Consider the following 20,596-nt stretch of genomic DNA (forward strand, 5'->3'; position numbering starts at 1 on the left):
ATTACTTTATCTTTTAATTAATCTATTCATTTAAATTGCAGAACTGTATCAGAAGTGACAGTGATCCATGTGGATAGTCCATCCCACTTCTTTGTTCAACATAACCAGCAATGGGAAGACATAGAGGACCTAAGTACCAAGCTCAATAAATTTTTCCAGGTAAACTGTTTCATAGATAATATATTTTTGGACCTTCTGAGCATACATGTAGATAGAACTCTAGTACCAGATGTGTGAAAGGTTGAAACAAATAATTATTGCAATAAATGTAAGAATAATTTATTAGTAATATCAGATTGCCATTAGCCCATAGCAAATTATAGGGTTTAAGCTTGGAGATAACCTCTCACTCCCTCTATAAGATATATGCATTATTGACGAACCATTAGGTCAAGATGGTAGGATAATGACTTAGTTATGTTTTTTCTTTTTTTAGTCCAAGACCATATGGATCAATAATACCACAAAAAAGAATGAGGCCGATATCCTGCCATCTTGACCAAACAAGCGTGGTCAATAATGCATTTATTATTATGGTCAAAAATAACTACTACTAATCAAAACACTGGATTTGCTTTGTCTTGCCTGTTCCCAGATTCAGCTGTATAATAAGACAGGTCATTGACAATACCGCCAATGAGAAATTAAACCAAAACTACTATCACATCAAAGGCTTCCTGTGTTTTCACATGGCTATCCTACTTTGTTTACTGGTCTTTGTGATATCATGATCAGTGTCTGTGTTTTTTTTTTCAGGATCAGTCTAGTGCAAGTGATACCTTGCCCTCTGTGGAGAAAGATATGTTTTGCTGTGCTCAATTTACAGAAGATGATGGCTGGTATCGTGCCAGAATTGTTGAGAGCCCCAGTGGAGGAGACACACCAAAAGTTCATGTAATATATGTTGACTTTGGTAATCATGAGACTCTTCCTGTATCAAGGCTTAGAATGCTAAGGAAAGAACATGCGGAGTTACCTATGATGTCAGTATTGTGTGCACTTGAAGGAGTTACACCACCTAATGGGGTGAGATACAGGCTCTTAATGTACACTTGAGTTCTTTCCTGTGTGGATGGGTCACAAGGAGACGGGTGTGTTCAGGTTTGTCAAAAGTAGCCGGCTGTCGGCAAAAATCGCTGCCTACTTGGTTAGTATCGTCCAGCTGCTCTGCTTGGCATTTCTTTATGGATGGCATTTTTTAAATAAAATATCCCAGGCTTGGCCGCTTACTTTGACAACTCAGCCGTCTACTTCAAAACTTTCTGACAACCCTGTGTGTTTCCAGTCAGGGAAAAAACTAAGACACAGAACTGAGAGAGTGCAAGTCACTAACATAAAAATTAACAAGATGGCTACTCTCTAAGTGCCCAGCGAGCAGAGGCTACATTTTCATGGTATGACTGGGCTACTTCATAAAGCAAAAATGTAGCCTCTGCTTGCAAGGGCTACAAGTTTATCAGTTTAGATCATAACTGTCAATTGTTCCCCTCCATAAATAAAGGCATCACTTCACTTCACAGTTCATGCTCCTCAAAAATTCCCACCTCTTGATCTTTTTAACCCTTTAAGCCCCAGTATCCAACTACAAATTCTCCAAACTGACATCCATACATTCCTTAAAAAATTAGTTGAGAGAATTTTGATTTAAGATCAAAGACTTTTCTCTTTGTGATCATTTTAGTAATTCTCAAAGACTTTGCTCTTGACCATCTATGGATTTTGTTAGGAGAAAATTGATGTTGGTCACTATTGGGACTTGAAGGGTTAATATCAAAATATTGCAGATTTTTTTCACATTGTATGTACTACCAAAAATCAAGTAAAAGGTCATGTTAAATGTAATACATGAGTCAGTGTAATCCTTACTACCAACTGGAGTTGTGTCTTGCAATAATATTACATTTAAGGTGGCTCGATACAGTTTTACAGAGTCAATACCCTAATCATAACAAATTTTCATCTTTATCTAATACAACTGGGGTGTCAATTTTTCCAAATCTTTGTTTATGGCGATGTAGTTTATGCTCAAACTTGGGAGGTATATTGACCCTGAAAAACTGTATCCAGCCACCTTAAAGCTACAAGATCAAGTGGGGAAAGAATTGTAAGTATTGTGTGCTTATAGTCAATTTGTTGTAGATTCAGAAACTATAAAAAGTATAAGCACTATTGATTTTTCATAGCGATTCCTTTTAGAAATCCTCTAGCTTCACTGTGCCCATAAAGGTCCCCTTCAACAGAAATACTTGATTCTAATAAATTACAGTAAGATAGTTCTTTAAACATTAGCCAAAAAAAAGTATGACTAACTGTTGGGGGGTTTTGATGCCTGACAGCTGTTTTCCTCAAAACTAGTGCCAAAGGCTTTCTTAGCCGAATGAATACTAGATTCCCATAAAATCCTTTAAATCTTTTTGACGTTAAGATACTTTAGTGTCCCCCATGGCATAAAGGGGCAAAGAACTTGTTTTAGTTGAGGTATTTTTTATGCCCCAGACACAAACTAACAGTCAATCAATAATAACATAGCTATTACTTGAGTAGTATTAGTCAGTATTGATTTGTTGGTCAGTAAACTAGTATTTGTCCGTCATGTAGGAAAAGTGGAGTGCTGCCTCTATCGCAAGATTCAGAGAGCTCTGTACCAGTGAAACACTTAAGATGAAAGCGGTCAAAGCTGAAGGTACAGTCTAAGTTCACTATGAAATGCATTAACAACAATACCTAGGATAACATGTTAAACAATGCACAAAACAAAATTCACAAAACCAGTTATTTTGAGAAGGTTAAAACATGTGGCAAAGGATAAGGCTTCTATTATTTAGGTAACTGGAAAGCCATTTATGGTTTGTTTTTAGCGGTAGTAATTTCTTGGAACATCAATTTAATGCTAAGGTGCTCTGAGTCTGCCCTGAAATTTGAAATTTGTTTTTCTTTTAGTTCAATATTATTGATAGTAGTATTACTTGTTTTGCATGAATATGAGTGGCATATTCTACCTAACCACTCATTCATTCTAAGAGAAAGTCAAGTCTCTTGAGATATTTTTTGTTGTGTAGCACTTGAGAGCATTGGAAAGCTGGTTCATACTTCATGACTTTTCGATCTAAAGTAGCTTCATGTTATTGATTTTATAAGTTACAGTATATTATTGTGTTATAATTCTTTCAAACGCTGATCCTCCTTGATCTGCCTAATTCTTCATTTCAAAATCAGCCTCATCCAATAATTATTGCTAATAATTCTCAATAGTCAAATCATTATTGGCAAGAACTTCAATTTGTCATTTTGTAGCTCCCAAACAAGTATAGATTGCATGGAAAATAAGCTACTTAAAGTGAAGTTAACAGATCTATACAGTGTACTTCTATCAGTTTTTTAACAAGCACATTATGTTGTTTTAGGAAATCATCTTTATGTTCAGTTAAGGGATGCTTCTGGATGTGATGTCATCGCTACTATGAAAAAAGAAGGCCATGCTAAGGGTGACACAGACGATTCAGCAACCTCTTCATCAAGCTCGTCTTCAAAAATCTCTTCATTGTCAACCTCATCTTCCACTGATTCATTTTTAACAGTTTCCTCATCAGCTTCATCTTTATCCTCACTGTCATCGAGTCAAGCAGGTTTAACACCCAGTTCAGAGAGTGGCAGGTTAGTATTCAGGCCCAGTTGCTCAAAGGCCGATTAGCGCTTAACCTGGGGTTAAATTTAACGGGGTTTCTTTCTCTTCTGTTCAAAAGCATTTTCTCAGATAATTTTTTCTGTTATTTTTAGAGCTTCCAATCATCAACGTGAAGACAAAAAGAATAAAGACTGCAATGCTTTTTAATCTTTCAAATTTGAATTCAAATCTTGCACTAACCCTGGGTTATCTTAACCCAGCTTTGAACAACTCGGCCCTGCAGGGGTTTTGTTTCAAGCCGGACGCCAGACGCAATATCCGGTTGTTTCACATGTAACGTCCGGTAGTTCACACACGATATAATTATTTTTTGAAATAAGAAAATTGTTTCTTTTTTTTTCGTTTTTTTGATCAAGTAAAAAACCAACATCTACAAACTGACAATTATAATTGCCAAATAAAATGTTTCACTTTTTGTGAACATTTTTTAATGTATTAAAAGACCTTCCCGGTTAATCAATTCTGGTCCAGGGAATACAGGAAATTGCATTTTAGAGAGTCCAATTATGAAAATTTTCAGTGGGAGCATGCCCTTGGACCCCCCTAGAAGTTTGTGACTCCTGCACTCAGCATTATTGCTGTGGTACAAACAGTGCAAGTCTGAAAGCTGAAGCTCTGCATCAAGTACTTCCAAATGCTACCGAAAACCCTGAGAATCAGTTCTCTAAGGGTTTGTTTCATTGGAATGATTTGGATCAGGATCAGTGATCCGAGATTTCTTGAATCGTTACACATCAAAGGAACTGACAAACCACCCTGGGAAAGGATTCGTCAGTTCATTAATGATCTACCATGATCTGAGTGATCTCAGATCACTGACCTTGATCCAGATCATCCCAATGGAATGCACCCTAAGTCTTTGCTCATTAAGACACATAATAGGCTGATTTAGCAACAGGACGGGAATGTCAGTTGACAACAGGAAAGCAGGCGGAAGGGACTTCAGGTGCCCAATTTGCCGCTTTTCTATTGGTCAAGCCAGTTGTTTAATTTGCGCACGCCGTCGTCAACTGACGTTCCCGTTCTGTTGCTAAATTAGCCTATTAGCAAAATCAAAACCTTTGTGGTGAATTTTGAGAGAAGAGTGAAAATAATTTTTTCAAGTCTTAGGAAAACATATTAGTTATTTTGTTGCATGTACTTTAACTTAAATAAATAAACACTCTATCACTCAGAATTAGTACTTGAGAACAGCCTGCAGAGCACAACGCAGCACAACTGAACACAATACATTTTACAGCTATCAACTATGTAGTTTAAAGAAAAGAAGAATTTAATTAAATGTACATGCACCAGCGTATGGACACATAAAAATAATATGTTGTATGCTTTTACTTTTCCTTGTTGAGAACTGAAGTGCTAATTCAGGGCTCTATTAACATAGAGATTTTGAATATTCATTTTATTAAATTTTGTTGAATTTTTATTCATGGACAGTACTTTTTTGGATAGTTATGATCTGTCAAAGCAAAATGATAATGTGGTTAAGTACTGCTGAGAAGTTTTCTTGCATACTTAAGTATATTATTGCTGATCACTGGTTAATAACCACTGGTCCTGTGTGCTCAGCTGGTCGGCTTTTTGATATCAGGATAAATGAAGATATTATTATAGTTATTATAATTATTATTATTATACCAGTCTTGAGAATATAACTTCTTCCATATTAGAGAGAATACTTCAAGCCAGGCCCTGAAAGAAGAAAAGTAAATATTAATTTAAAGCACAGCTGTAGGTTGTTTTTAACCAATGTAAAGTTGTTTCTATCTTACTTGTCTCCACCTTCTGCAGCAATGAAATTAAATCAAAAGGATCTGAAGATAAAAAAGGGACAACACGACCTTTTCTGAGACACAGATTCTTGTCCAGGGATGAAGAGGTGCAGAAAATACCTGGTTAGTTGTTCTTTTTCAGCTTCAGGAATAATGGCATTCTTATACAGCTGTAGTTGAAAATGAGATTCAGGTTAAAATGGCGCCAACCTAGTTTAATTTCCAAATTCCCTTGTCTTTCTACCCTAATTATTGATGATTATTAATAATGTAATCTTCTAATCCTAATCATTCATGATTAGAAATATGAAAGATCATGAGAATTTAAGGGAAATTGAGAATCAAACTAAGTTGAAACCGCTTTATCTTGTATTCGATCTTGAACCACAACAATACCAGAATTGGCAAAGCACAAACATTATAAAAGTATGTATAGATTCAAAAGGTGACATTTTAGTGCTGGCCCCTCAGAGTGAATATCTGAAAGATACAGTGTAAACAATTATTGTAAGCCGTGGCGATGGTCATCAAATTTACCAAAGGTGTGTTGAAAGAGTTATTCACGATTCTAGTAATGCGGTCTTATTATCTGCGTGGTACGCAACCTTTAACCCAAACTGTAATATTTTTTGCCTTTTAGAGAGGGTTCAAGTCCCAGAGGATGAGAACTTTCTGGATGTGTTTGTTTGTAATATTCACAGCACGGACAACATCTGTGTCAATCTTTCAGGAGAAGAATATTCAGTGAGTATCCTCTTAAACTTATTGACGGGAATGGAGGTTACTGGCAATAAGTTTCTTTTGTTGGCAACATGTTTCCTGAAGGAGTTAAAGTAATATTTGATGCTCAAGTGGTGAACGTTTGACAGTTATTACTGTGAAACACAGAATGATGATGTGAACTGCAGAAATATAAGTTTAATGGAAGATATCGTTCATGTCTTCAATTAAACTTGTATTTCCACAGTTCACATCATCACTCTGTGTACTACTTTCATGGGTTAAGATGAACTCAGCAAATTGGCCTGCTGCCAATGTATAGGTCTTCATAGCTCAATTGGTTAGAGCACTGCAGCACTAACGCAGAGGCCATGGGTTTTAATCCCGTTGAAGTCCCGGAATTTTTTTCGGGTTAAACTGCAGTTATCACTGTGACGATCATATCTTCAATTAAACAATTCTTACTGCGTTGTTTAGGAGAAACTGACAGCCTTGGAGCAAAGTATGCTGTGCCATTATGAAGAACCTAGCTCTGAAGGTCAGATCTCATAGTAAAGTAGCTCTTCTTGTAAAGTTGGGTTAATTTTGAGCACCCTAGTATTTTCTTTGAAAATTGAGTATAGAAAAAAATCGCCTCAGACTTGGGCATAAGTGTCTTGCTAGGCAGCAATTGGAAGAGCGAGGAGCATTGCCCATGCTCAACACCACCAATGGCTGTCCAGAATCTGCGTGGTAGTACATTAATTTTGAGGCTCCGTGCAATAAATTGGATATAAATATGTTGTATCCATGTCGAAGAGATCACACCAGTTTTTGTACTCAATTTTTTTTCATACTGACTGTAAACTTCAGACAAAACTAAAACATTTAATAATATATACACAATAGAAAACCTGTCCTAGGCAGACCTTAGACAGGGTTTGCATAGAGTCTTGAATTCTATAAAAAGTCTTGAAATATGCCCAGCAGTTTTCCAGACCTAGAGAAAGTCTGGAAAATAGAGATAAAGTCTTGAAAAAGTCTTGAGTGTTTTTTTATTTCAGAGCTACAACAAGTGCTTTATAAGTGAATTTTTTTTTGTTTTGGTCACATCTTATTCAGTCTCGCCCGTACGTTTGCAGCGCATCATGAAAAAAGCTTTGTTCCTGCGTTTTTCAAGGTCTCTATTGATCTGCTTTTTGATAACCTAGAGTCTGGAAAAAGAAATTATTGTTTTGGGAAAAAGTCTTGAATTTTGAATCAAAAAATCCGTACGAACCCTGTTTAGAGAACACTGACATTGAAGTGGGAATTGAAGTCACAACTAAAAGAAATTTTATTCCGTTAAAATCTCCCCATTATGCCCCTAAAAATACACCAAATACTGATTACCAGAATGTATATTACAGTTTTCATCGTGCTGACCCAACCTAGTGTTTGTTTTGTTTTGTGTTTTTTTTTTCTTTAGAAATGCCCAAGATTGTCCCTGGATGTATTTTTGCCATATATTCCAAAGAAATCCATTCCGAGGGTCTCTGGTATCGTGTCAAAGTCCTCAAAGTCAAGGGAGACACTGCACACATTGAGTATCTGGATTATGGGGACACAGGACATGTACCTACTTCAAACTTGCGAAGTATTCCATCAAGATTCTTAGAATTACCCTTCCAGGTTTGTAGCATGATTCTTGCTTATTTTTCTTTCATTTGTAGACCTATTTTCTACATTGTTTGAAGGATGATTCTGTTTGATTTGTTATGATCTTGGTGAATAGAGCGATTTTTGTATGACCTTAAAATGAAAACGCGCAGACAAAATAGACACAACAAACGAACGGAAATAGAGCGATTTGATTGGTTTATCGAACGGACACAAACGCGTGTGGCTTTTGGTTGGTTAAGCGAACTTTCGGGTGAGAAACCTTCATGCCCGAGAACTTTCTAGAAATCAATTGATACTTCGCTTTGACGTCATACTGCTACACGATTGGCCAATCGAACAATGCCTTCTCCATATTAGGGTTGTCTTTAGGGGGAAAACGAAGAGTTCATATTTTGATCGTTTCATCCATTGGCTAATAAATCAAATATAGTTGACTCCCGAGAACTCGAACCATCAAGGGAAATCGAAAAAGGTTCGAGTTATCGGGAGCTCGAAAAAAATAGCCGGGAGTAAGGAAAAAAAACAGTTTTTACTGTATTGTGAACATTTTAATCACCTTTTATTGTAGAAATGTCAAGTGAAAATTAAAAGATACCTCTAGATTATAAATCAGAACGTAACATAACAAAACCTTGCTTAAATAGAGCATGCTTTTTACTGTTTTGAGAAGTAGAAGCTGTTTCACGTTAGATTTGTGACAAACAACATCAACCTCCATTAGTAAATTATATGCCTACAACACGTCAATGGGAAATTCAAAATTCAATGTTTGGGACGCCAGTAGGCTTTTTTTTCCTGACTTTTAAGGGCTCAAAACATGGTTCGAGTTATCGAGGGTAAAATTATGTTGAAATGATCTGAGGGGAAACAAAAACTACTTCGAGTTATCGAGGGTTCGAGTTACCGAGGGTAAAATTACAGTAAATGTATGACAGAAATCCAGGGGAAATCGATATTGGTTCGAGTTTGCGCGAGGTTCGAGTGAGCGAGGGTTCGAGTTATTGGGAGTCAACTGTAACGAACACTTACGAAACCATTTTTTAAGGCCATACGAAAACCGCTCTATTTTAAAGGTATTTTTTTGTTCGCTTCTTTGTTTCTTTTTCAAGGCACTGACTATCAGTCTAAGTGGGCTTCCAAAGACAAAAAATGCGGAGGTTATTCTTAAATTAAAACAAATGACACTCAACAGAGATCTTGTGGCAGAAGTCATAAATATGTGAGTACCATTCTTTATGGTGTTGTTTCAAGTTATCAGTGTATATCAGACAAAGTACCAGACATTTGTGGCCTTTTTTTTAACAAGTTGCAATGTATATGTTGCAATTTGTCAGCTTCATATTTTCAAGCCTACGGTACCGAGGACCAGGATCGTAATGTAGGAGTTGCTCGGAAGGTCTCTCCTGATTGGTCGCACAAAACAATGACATGTCATTCTTCCAATTGTTTTAGTATTTTTTGGGGTCAGGGAAACGCACCACTGGTGACTTCTCTTCCGAGCAGTTGCTACATGACTCTCCCAGGGAATTCGGGGATTGAGCAAATCGGATTTTAGTATACAATGCCTACCACCTACCACACTTTATCTTTCACTGTTTTGAGAACGTATTTTATTGAGAGTCTGAAATTACTGTAAAAAAAAAAAAATTAGTTCGTTTCTCATTATTTCCAAAGCCATAAACTTAACCTTTAGTAGCGCTACTTTGTTAAAGTATAAACCACGATGGCTACTTTTTTTTACCAATTTGGCACACTGCCTTAACAAAAAAGTGAAACAGGGGGAAGTGCTTTTTTATGGTTTCCTTTCAATGTGTTCATGTATCTACAGGAATTGTAACACAGTGTCAGTTGAACTGTGGGACACTTCAAATGAAGGCGCAGACATAAACATTAACAGATTACTACGATCACTGGTCATTCCAGACGAGGAAATGGTTCCAGTCTTGCCAAAGGTAAGAAATTGTGGAAAAACTCCAGTTAACTTTAAAATTTTGCACTGTGCGCAGTTAGCAACAGCTCAACGAGGCGAACAGTTGTGGCACACATATGAATAGCTGATGCATTTCATAAGGTAAACTATTCCAAATGTTTACACCTTTTTCTGAAAAGGACTTTCAACAAAATGATTCCCTCTTAAAGATGCTGTTCTTTTATATAAATGAGGAGTGAATGTATTAGATATATTAGGAGGTTATAAGATAGGCCGTACGCATTATTAATAACAATACTCCTAATAATATTGATTAATGTTATTATTGTTATTGTGTTTATTTTTACTACATTTGTTTTCCAGTCAGTATCTAAGCTCAGTTATCAGTTTTAACTGCAAAAGAGTTGTGTTGCATTATCCCTGTAGTCTTTTCATTTGTTTGCTTTGTATTCATAGCCTGGGGAACAGATAGACGCATATGTGACATTTGTTACTCTGGAAGGCCACATATTTATACAGATTCCTGGCGGTGGAACAACGCGATTAGACGAACTAATGAACGACATTAGTGAACACTACTCTCAGGTAGTATTCCAAAAAAAACATCCAGATTATAAGCTCCTCTGGTTAGGAGCACCTAACGCCCCCCCCTGGTATTTCATCGGTGTCCATATGATAAATATATTTATACACACCTGACTGAATAAAACGTTGTCGCTTGAAACGTATGCGAAGTTAAAGTTCTTTCTAGAAAAGCTTGTGATACATTATCACAAGCTTCTCGTCCTGATGCAATGCCATTTCGGCGAGGTTTAAGCGGATTCTAGTTGTCTTGGCAATGAGTCGATGACTTCAGCTATGGGCTCATGTTTCTTCGGACTAACTCTCTTGTTATAGAGCGTAGCCACATCACCAACGTACACTTGAAAATCATAAGATGGGAGCTAAACGTTTTCTGGGATAATATTGGCTTCTATACAGTCCATTCATTTTTAGCGTAAGTCCAAACGAATGCTGGCTACATACGTGCGACGCATGCGTAATAGCTACCGGGAGACCTTGTCGCCCGCAAAAATTCCGGCTATCTTTGTGTTTGATGAAATTATTTTTCAGTAAATTTGCGCCTTTTATGTAATCTCTTGTAAGCTCTTACTGTATTTTTGCATCAATGAACTAATCATCGCTTTTATCCTCCCCTTCATTTTGTAGCCAACAAAAGCTGCAGAGTTTGTATCCAGTCCACAGAAAGACAAGATTGTCTGTGCCAAGTGCTCTGATGGGGCCTGGTACCGAGCTGTGGTCTCCAAAGTCTTGCCGGACAGACAAGTAGAAGTGAAGTATGTTGACTATGGAAACACAGAGGAGTTGCCGATATCAAGTCTGCGGCAACCAACCAGGTCTATCAGCCATGTCAACTCCCTCCCTTTTCAGGTATTTTAGTGTCTACAGCGCTTTCATGTCTCTGAAATTGTAATTGCAAGTAGGAGTTCTTAAAAACTCGTTTAAAAGTGTCCGTTCGTTCCCAGTGATTTGTTACGAATAGTTATGGTGAGTGCTGGGACTCATCTTGTGAACAAATCATGAGTCCCAGTCCAGAACTATTAAGTCCCAGTTCAAAAAACAATAAGTCCTAAATTGAAAATGCTTAGGCCTTTATGTGACCAGACAGATAAAATATCTTCTTTTGTAAAGAACACCGAAGACTAATGGCGCTTACCATTTGTCAGAACTGACCGGCCAGACCCTTTCTGTAGTAATAAGAATTTCACTATTAATCAAAACTATCCTGCTACATCAGTCAAGTCCTAAATTGTGTGCAGGAAGTTGATGGTTCTTCAGCAAAAACTCTTGGAAAAAGCGGATTTCATTGTCAAAATAACTGGTCTGGTAATGGTCCTGCCGGCCAGTTCTGATAAATGGAAAGCGTTAAACAACAGCCACAAGAACAGCAACAGAAATCACATGAACAGGATATTCTACAAAGACATCTTTAGATGGATCGATCTTTGCATCCTTCGGGACGGAAACGGAACTATTGCGTCTTTGGGGATTTTTATGCGTCGGACACACAGGACGCAGCGGTAACAAAATCACTGGCATTCCAGATCGAATTGGATTTACAAGTGTTGGTTTTTAAAGAGAAAACGAAGTACCCGGAGAAAAACCTCTCGGAGCAAGGAAGAGAACCAACAATAAACTCAACCCACATATGGCAACGAAGTCGGGATTTGAACCCGGGCCACATTGGTGGGAGGCGAGTACTCCTCACCACTGCCCACCCTTACCCTGGTGGAGAACTCCCTATAATGGGCCATACGGGGATGCTCCGCTTCGCTTGATAGGGGTACCTTTTGCAGGCGTCGGGTATATAAAAGAGTAAGGCGTTTACTAGTTGAAGTATATGAACTGAAGGTAGGCAAATCCATCATTTCGGTCTGTAATAAGGGCCAAAGGGGCTTACATATTACTGCGCTTTTCCTAAACACTCAAATTTTGAAGTTCAAAAGCCAACTGACGCTTGCGTTTTTCGTTGCCGTCAATCATCTTAGCGGATCTATTAGGAAACTGAAGTTTACTTTAACGGGTTCAAAAGGTCACGGTTTGTGATTTGTGATTGGTGGATTTCGATTAGTTGTGTGTGTTTCTGTGTTTCAAGGTTCGTTGCTTGTGATCGTATTAAAATATGATTGACGGCAGCGAAAAACGTAATTGTTAAGGCAGCTCTTGTACTTCAGTTTTCGCGTGTTTTTGAAAAGCGCAATAATTTCATACCTGAAAAGTAGGGAAAACGTTCTGGTTTTGTGTTCGATTCATATTTAAAAGACAATTCATTTGCAGCTGTTAGAAGGGATGCAAAGTTCTAGACTAGGTTTGTGAAAAGGGTACCATTTTGGTCAAATAAGACGAATGGGGTACCTTTTTCTGTCAGATGTGGTCTATCAAGTGGGGAGGGGTGGACCTCGGGACGGAGTCTCCCCGTATAAAACTTTGTTGGGTACCCCTCCCCCCCGGGTATAAACCTACTTCATTGTTCCCTAAATTTATTCTAGGCATAATTTTTTCCTCATCCATTCCATGTGCTTTGCTTTCATTAGGCTTTGGAATGCAGACTTGAGGGCACTGAGCAGGTGGGTGAACATTTTTTTTCTTGTTCATTGATTGTGAATCCTTTTGAACCAAGTATCAGCGTTCTCCACACTGTTCACCATACATTTCCTTTGACATTAATGAGATTTGTTTAAAGAGACGTCGTGCTGCTATTTGCTATATTTCTAAAAAGCTAAAACGTATCTTTGCAATTCCAAATGTAATGGTGTAGTTTTGTTATTCAAGGCTATAATAATTAGGCGCTGAAATGGATGACTGAAACTTGAAAAAAGTGGGCCAACTTTTTCAGATTCTAATTCTATGCCTCCAAAAATTACCAAAAAGATCGGTGTGGTTTGTGCTTCATGATGAAATCTGTTTCATAACTTTACAGGAGCATTTTGTGTATAGCCAAAGGCACTAAGTAATTGCTTTAGCACAGAATTGGAGTGATTTTCGTATGACCTTGAAATGAAAACGCGCGAACAAAACAGAAACAACGAACGGAAATACAGCGATTCGATTGGTTTGTCGAACGGAGACAAACGCGCGTGGCTTTTGGTTGGTTAAGCGAACTCTCGGGTGAAAAAGCTGCATGCCCGAAGAACTTTATAGAAATCAATCGATACCTTGCCTTGACGTCATACTGCAACACGATTGGCCAATCGAACAATGCATTCTCCATATTAGGATTTTCTTTGGCGGGAAAACGAAGAGTCCATGTTTTGTTCTTTTCATCCATTGGCTGATAAAACAAATAACGAACACTTACCGAAACCATTTTTCATGGTCATACGAAAATCGCTCTAACCAAAAACAGCAAAATTCAGGTGACATAACCCCTAAACAATCAAGGCTGTGTTTACTGGTTAACCATCTCCTTTTTTCTCATGACTGTTACGTTAACTAAGAGGAGAAATTAACTGTTGTACCCTCTAAAGGGTTAATGGGTTAAAGGTTTTCGAATGATAGGGAAGCGAATGGTCAACATTATTCAATCACGCTAACCTAATTCAACATAAGAACTGTTTTTTAGCAAGGGTGTGCCTCAAAAATATAATCCAGTTGCTTTCCCCCAAAACTCCAGAGACTATTTAACACTACGGTTTTAGGGATCATAATGACGAAAGTTGAACAAGCGTGCTGAATCCAAATACGTACAAACGCCTAAAGCAGAAACTTAAGAGTAAATGAAAGCGAAAATGTAATAACTATTATCACACAGAATTGTTTTCCTAATTTGACAAACATAGGAATCTATCTAATGAATTCTAAGGTTAATTAATTAATCAATAACAGAAGCCAGCGATTCGAAGCTTCGAGTTACATTGGGTAGGAGCTCCTTAGGGAAGCACCACTGTACCGCAGGCTGTTTTTTTAGAAATTGTATCCTCGGTAGGGGAGTAGCAGTCTTAGTTGAGGAGTGCCAGTCGCATAGGATTCCTAAAAATAATAGTAAGTCGAGTTGGATCTAAGCCATTCAAAATTTGAAACATAACTCTTGCTTTGACTTCATTGGCCACTTTAGAAAACGTGATAGAAACTGGGGCTAGTTAACTCTCGCAAAGACTTCTGGGACTGTTACTGGGAACAGGAGCAAAAATTGGCCAATAGCTGACGGGCGCGTCCCCTGTAACTATCCCAAAAGTCCTTGCGAATTCTAACTCGTCCCAGGTTCCTTCTCGTTTCTAAAGTGGCGAATTTCGCAAAGACTTCTGGGACTGTTAATGGGGACAGAATTTCTACGCTTGTGACGGGTATCTTTACTTCCTTTGTGTTTTACTCATCAGAAACCCTTAACAGAGGACCAAGCTATTGAGATCACGGAAAGAAATGTTCTGCTGGAGGTATGTATGCAGTAATTTGTTTTATTTTATGGCTGAAACCGCGAGCGGGCAAGATAAAGCGAATCCTGTGTTCTGATTGGGTACTCGAGCCAGCAAAATGGCCTTATCTTGCCCGCTGGGGATTTCCCTGGTAGGTCCCTCACATGGATGTTGGCATCAGGGCGGATAAAGGTTGGGCGGTGAAACGAGCGCTCCGCTCTTCATTTAATGTGTGATGCGGAGTAGGTCTGGCACGAGCGCTCTTTCCGCGCTTCCGGTGCGCTTGAAGGCCGGCGAAATTTTCCTTTTTGCGAACCGGAAATCCTATTTTCTCTCTGTAATTTCAGGCTACAATGTTAAATAGATAAATTCGTTTCATAGTATTATCAATAAACAGTTTCATATGTTTGTGTCTGTACGTCTATAAGTTAAACTTGTTGGTCGTATAATGCCAAAATTTGAGTTTAATTTGAAAGTGTTGAATACCTCCTCCTTCCACTAAATATCACCTAATCGTCTTTCGCCGTTTCGTTTGCAAAAGCTTAACACTTCTTAACCTCAATTTTTACATATGTTAAAGGGGGATAAATCTTATATAACATAACAAAAAATTAGATTGATATATATTGATATAGTGGCGTTGTACTTCTTCAAACTTTGCTTCTCGGGTGCAACGCGCTATGGCGATTCGCGCAATGCGTTGCAAATCCGGCAACCGCATGTAAACAAAATTTATTGAGGTTAGTTGTAAGGTTTTTTCTCCGGTTTTCTCTCTAAAACAAAACAAGGTAAACAGTAAAAACTGAGGGGAAACTAATTTTGAAGTTTCGAAGAAACAGAAAGACGTATGAGATGTTTTTTTTCAAAATTAAAAAGAAGGATGATGGTGATTGAAATTAGCATAATTTCACCTTGCACGAGCTGCACGCATTCAATAAAATACACGTCATCTAGTTTATGGCAAAACTGAAAGACAGCAGATCGTGTTTCATAATATGAAACACGATCTGCTGTCTTTCAGTTTTGCCATGGATGACATGGATGAGATTTTCCTTCGTGTTTTAGACAGTACTTAGCTGTTTTTGTTTTGGAATAACATCGACATTGGCGAGTAGCAGAACGAAAATATAATTCAGTGGTAGAGTCATGGAAGTAATAAAAGAAACCCTTTGAAAGAGATGTTTGTCTACTCCAATTCAACTAACCCTCCCTCAAAAAATAGGAACATTTGCCTCTCGGAGACAGCGTACCAGCAAAAAGGAACGAGGAAGAAGTGCAAGAAAACAAATCAAGCTGCCATAATTCAGCGACAGCGGCAGTGTTTCATGTACAAACCACATCGCAAGCCCTGACCGAAGTCGAAAACAAGCGACATTTCTAAGCAGAGTCCCAGTCCACTGCATCACACCTTTTTGCTCGGACGCGCTCGTTTCACCGCCCTACTTTTATCCGCCCTGGTTGGCATTGTTCGTTTTGGCGTTTTTTATTGGTCCATAAAACGCAAAACTTAGTCAGCTGAGCTATTAGTTAAGTCACGGACGGATGGTAAGAGTAGAAATACTGTTTATAAACTTTCATTTTGTTTATTTGTTTGTGTTAGGTGGTAGAGGTGTCAGATGTACCAATAGTAAGGTTATTCATCCCCTCAGAGGAGGACGAACAGGCACTGGTAAACTTAGGGGAGCTTATTGGAGTGGAAACTAAAAGACCAACAGAGACTCAAGACGCTTTGCCTTCTAATGGGTTTGTACTGTTCTCAACTGAACTAAATGTTCAATTAATAGTGTTTTCATATGACGTCACGGCGGCCATATTGGTGTTCCAAACAATGAAACGGCGGCCATGTTGGTGTCCCAAACCACTCCTGTGGGAGTTGAACTCGTTTCTTATGCGAATGATTTATTCAATAAATTTGCATAGATGCTAACCACGTGAGTGAAAACGCTCTGCTACAAGAACGAGCGCCTGCCATTTTCCAGAACTGGCCGGGAAGACCAGGCCATGATAAGCACGACAGTGATGGGTTTTTTCTCACCCTGCGAGTAGATCTTCCTTTTGCCTTTTTTAGTGAGGAGGATAAAAGGAGGCTTTGCCAGAATTGTGTCAAACCTTTGAGGTGGCCGCAGCCAAACTTCTGGACCAGTCAATCTTGCTTTCTCTCGTCAAACTGGTTTTTCGAGTGCGGGCATCTGCTTATTGATAAACCGAGTGTCATTACCGAGCCCGTTGCAGTAGGCGTACGGGTATTAGGTCTGGGTTCGAAACTGTATCCTAGCAACTTGCAGCGTATGCTCAACAAAGATGTCACTCGATCCAAGCAGAGTCTTTCTCGAGTGCGTCAAAATCGAGCTAGCAAAAAGAAGGCTTCGCTGGCAGGATGTCGCGAAAACTCTCAATAACGTCCATTACAGTTTCAAAATGACCATTCCTGCCGCCTAGTTTTGTCTTTTTGGTGAGGACCCTAAGACTCATTCTGTATTCGTAGTGGCTGAACAGTAAACCAGGAGCTGTTTGATTTCCTGCTTTGCTCAAAGCTGTGTTGAACAAGAAATTATCGTCGTATTTGTAAACCCGCCTTATAAATGATGGCTATTTTGTACCAGAAACGATGACGCTGTCTCAGAATCTCTTGATGACGTTGGTTCAGTGGACGGCGATAGTGTGACGTCAGAGAGCTCATCAGAATCTAGCAAGTCCCCGGATGAAGCTGAGAAGCTGTCCTCTGGAGTACCTTCAGCTATAGATTTGTCCAAACCCTGGGTGGATATATCCCTTCTAGAATGTGAAGGCCCCGGTCTTTTTATGGTGAGAAAAGGATGACAAACTTTAGAAATCTTCCGCATGCTTTTTACTCTTTTTACTGTGATTTTAAATTCAGTGAAATGTCGGTTTGATTTAATGTTGTTCTCTTCTTTGCAGTTTCAATGTTTGGAGTTACTTCAGCAACATGAGGAGCTTGAAGAAAAAATACAAGAATATTATACGGTATGTACTCAGCTGGGATAAGAGATAACTTTCCCGCCTGCCTTCTTGTCTCTTAGATTTGTCTTGAGGTAGTTTCCGAGTAAGCTCTCTTAAAGCGTGCAGGTGGGGGGTGGGGTGGTAGGGAGTACTAGGTTGCTTACCTTTTACATAAACCACCCGGGTGGAAATCTTGTGCATAAACGTCAAACTATAAAATTTGACCTGGAGCGAGAACGAAGCGCCACAAAGTACATCTAAATCTGCTGAACAGACTAAAAAGAGTGAAAGAATTGCATCCCCTCTAATAACAGCCCATGTTTTCTGAGGCTTTCCAAACCGAATGGGGCCAACCATTTGATTTTCCACCCGGTATTTCCGGTTTTCTCATGTAAATGCTAACTACCCCAAGAGAAGCGGGATCTAAAGCGGACGCGCGATGCGAGGGAATTTACGCACTTCCCTAATTTCTCGCGACCACATATTAATTGGGGAGGTTGATCGCTGCTTAGCTTTCAGGCCAAGGCGACCGTATTTTCGTAAGCTTTTCGTAGCTTCTTTTTTTAAGTTATATAGCCCTTGTGTCGTATGGTCATGACAGAAGTCAACTAATAAAAGACCTCTATCTTACTATTAATTTACTTTTTAAAACACCTGCATTTATTGTAACGCCGTAACATAATTCTAATGACATCTGGATCAGAGACCCTTAATAGAACTCAGTATTCAAGTAAAATGGTGTGTTTTGGTAAGAGATATTATTCCTCGTGACATTTGTATGATAGGGTTAGTTTATCGTTTATCGTCACTTTGTTATTGATCGCACAACAAATATACACCATTGTTCGCCCGATAAAGACCCGCAGTACGCGGTGGAAACGTCGCGATCAACAACACAGTCGTTAGTTTTTCTGTGTTAAGGAAATCAACCGTCAGATAATTTACTTTGTATTTTATTAGACAATATAGAAGTGAATTGTTTTCACTCTTAGCGGTTAAAGGGTAAGTGTGGTCCGCCATTGTTTTCAATTACTCAATTGCTTTGCACTGCCTTCACAGAACAAAGTGAGAACTCCTTTTAGAGAGATCAAACCGGGTGTGCTGTGTGGTGTGCTGAATACAGAAGATAACACTTGGTATAGAGCTGTGATAAAGACTCTTCTGTCTCCACAGCAGGTATTAGTGTAAATTACTCTTGCCTGCGTAGCAAGCCTTTCCGCGCGAGTTCGTCGAGAAAGTTGGGACGAGAGCAAACGAGAGGGATTTAGGGGGAGGGGGAGTGGAGTGAGCTCCCCCTTCCCCTTCTTCCATTTTCGTTTTGCTCTCGTTCCAACTTTCGCGCAATAACTCGATCGGAAACGCTTGCCACGCAGGATAGTATTGGTCTTAGTGAAAACATGTAACACTTGAATGGCTAGTCCGAGGGATCAATTAATTTTTAGAAACAGCGGTGTATTCTTTAGAAATGTATGACATATTTCTTTCTTTCGCGATAGATCTGTGTAAGGTTTGCTGATTATGGAGATTTTGGTATTGTGCCATCCTCCAATATTCAAGCATTACCTGACGAGTTTAGACAGCTCCCACATATGGCTGTGCAAGGATGTCTTCACGGTATGTATCAAAGCAGTTCGCAGTTGTTTTTTCTCCTGTTTTAAAGCAGTTTTCAATTAAGTGTGGTAATCACAACTCTATACGAGAATGAAAGCGTGTAGTCGGCGCAAAGCACGGGAAAACGCTTGCCATTAAGTCAGTGATTGTTTTGGGCTCAGTTCTGATTGGTTGAGAAAATGGCTTGAGATTTTTCAGCCAATCAAAAAGTTTAACACTATCAAATCAAATCACATTCAACTTTCATTTGAAAATCGTTCTTGAATCAAAGCCAAGAGTCTTTGTTAATCACAACATACATGTCCTACCCTGCAAACTAAACAGAACTTGGTTTTTCTTGCAAATTTGAAAAGGCTGGAGTTTATGCTACAAACTTAAAGAGACGTACACTACAAGCATTCTCTTATTTTCTTCGAAGTTACTGGGTCGCACAGTGTTTTTGTCTCAACGCGCACACTGTGACTAAGAACGCGACCGATATAAGAGAAAAGGCGGACTGCAAGAGGTCTAAGAAAGACTGAACGGGTTAGAATAATTGTTGTTCATTTATTGTCCCCGGCAGGAGTGGAGCCAGTAGGAGCTGACGACTTAGCAGAGTGGTCAGAGGATTCTATTCGGCGGTTTGTGGAACTTACAGTCGATAAAAAGCTAGTTGCGAAGCCCAAGGGCGTGGTGACTTATAACCGCTCCACGAACGAAGAGACTAAAATATCTCTTGAACTTTACGACACTTCTGGAGGCAATGAAGATGTAAGAATCGCTGATGTGTTGGTCAGTGAAGGACTAGCAAGAAAGATCAACGAGAGTTGAAGGCTGGATGGTTAGCGCCATGGCATCGTCAAACAAAGAGGCAGTGAAGAAAGCGTGGGAAGATAAAGAAAGCCATAAAGAAAAATAGAGCCATAAAAAGAAACACTGTGAAGTACAACTATTTTGTAAGTTCATGTTTGTGAGGAAGTGTAATCGCAGATTACAAACGTCTGGCTTGTTTGCTAAACAGTTGCTATAATGACGAAAAGAAGAGAATTGCACAGGCCACGAAGGTGTTTTAAAGATAAGACGGACAAGCTTTTCGCTCGCTCATCACGCATCGTTTGCCTTGCGAAAGTCTCCTTCGCAATCATTACTTGTGCCACGCAATATTTCTTTGTATGCACAGGTACAGGTGTTCCTAACCTACACGAAATTATGTCACGTTGTGGGTTCATTTTTGTTTGGTATGGCGTGATGGCCCTTATAGTGTCACGCAACATATCTTCAGTGATACAATTGTGCTGTGTGATTATCTCTTTAATAGAATGTAATTTAAAAAAGACATGGAAATTTAATAAACTGCAAATTAGATTTGGATAAATAAGCCTCA

The 20,596-nt window shown here is 38.9% G+C and overlaps 1 protein-coding gene across 1 annotated transcript in view; it reads left to right on the forward strand.

Moving 5' to 3' along the window:
• Positions 1-20,596, forward strand: part of LOC140945788 (tudor domain-containing protein 7-like) — a 30,531-nt gene extending 9,935 nt beyond the window's left edge. Inside the window, exons 9-28 of the mRNA XM_073394834.1 lie at positions 42-159; positions 757-1,026; positions 2,599-2,683; positions 3,405-3,654; positions 5,477-5,580; positions 6,098-6,201; positions 6,655-6,715; positions 7,625-7,827; positions 8,928-9,037; positions 9,647-9,770; positions 10,205-10,333; positions 10,958-11,179; positions 12,844-12,876; positions 14,626-14,682; positions 16,262-16,404; positions 17,265-17,466; positions 17,581-17,646; positions 18,682-18,798; positions 19,119-19,236; positions 19,796-20,596. Coding sequence (XP_073250935.1) covers positions 42-159; positions 757-1,026; positions 2,599-2,683; positions 3,405-3,654; positions 5,477-5,580; positions 6,098-6,201; positions 6,655-6,715; positions 7,625-7,827; positions 8,928-9,037; positions 9,647-9,770; positions 10,205-10,333; positions 10,958-11,179; positions 12,844-12,876; positions 14,626-14,682; positions 16,262-16,404; positions 17,265-17,466; positions 17,581-17,646; positions 18,682-18,798; positions 19,119-19,236; positions 19,796-20,043 — 2,764 coding nt within the window. The 3' untranslated portion in view covers positions 20,044-20,596. The remainder of the gene's footprint in view (positions 1-41; positions 160-756; positions 1,027-2,598; positions 2,684-3,404; positions 3,655-5,476; positions 5,581-6,097; positions 6,202-6,654; positions 6,716-7,624; positions 7,828-8,927; positions 9,038-9,646; positions 9,771-10,204; positions 10,334-10,957; positions 11,180-12,843; positions 12,877-14,625; positions 14,683-16,261; positions 16,405-17,264; positions 17,467-17,580; positions 17,647-18,681; positions 18,799-19,118; positions 19,237-19,795) is intronic.

Source organism: Porites lutea, chromosome 8, assembly GCF_958299795.1.
Source record: "Porites lutea chromosome 8, jaPorLute2.1, whole genome shotgun sequence".
Classification (NCBI taxonomy): Eukaryota; Metazoa; Cnidaria; class Anthozoa; order Scleractinia; family Poritidae; genus Porites; species Porites lutea.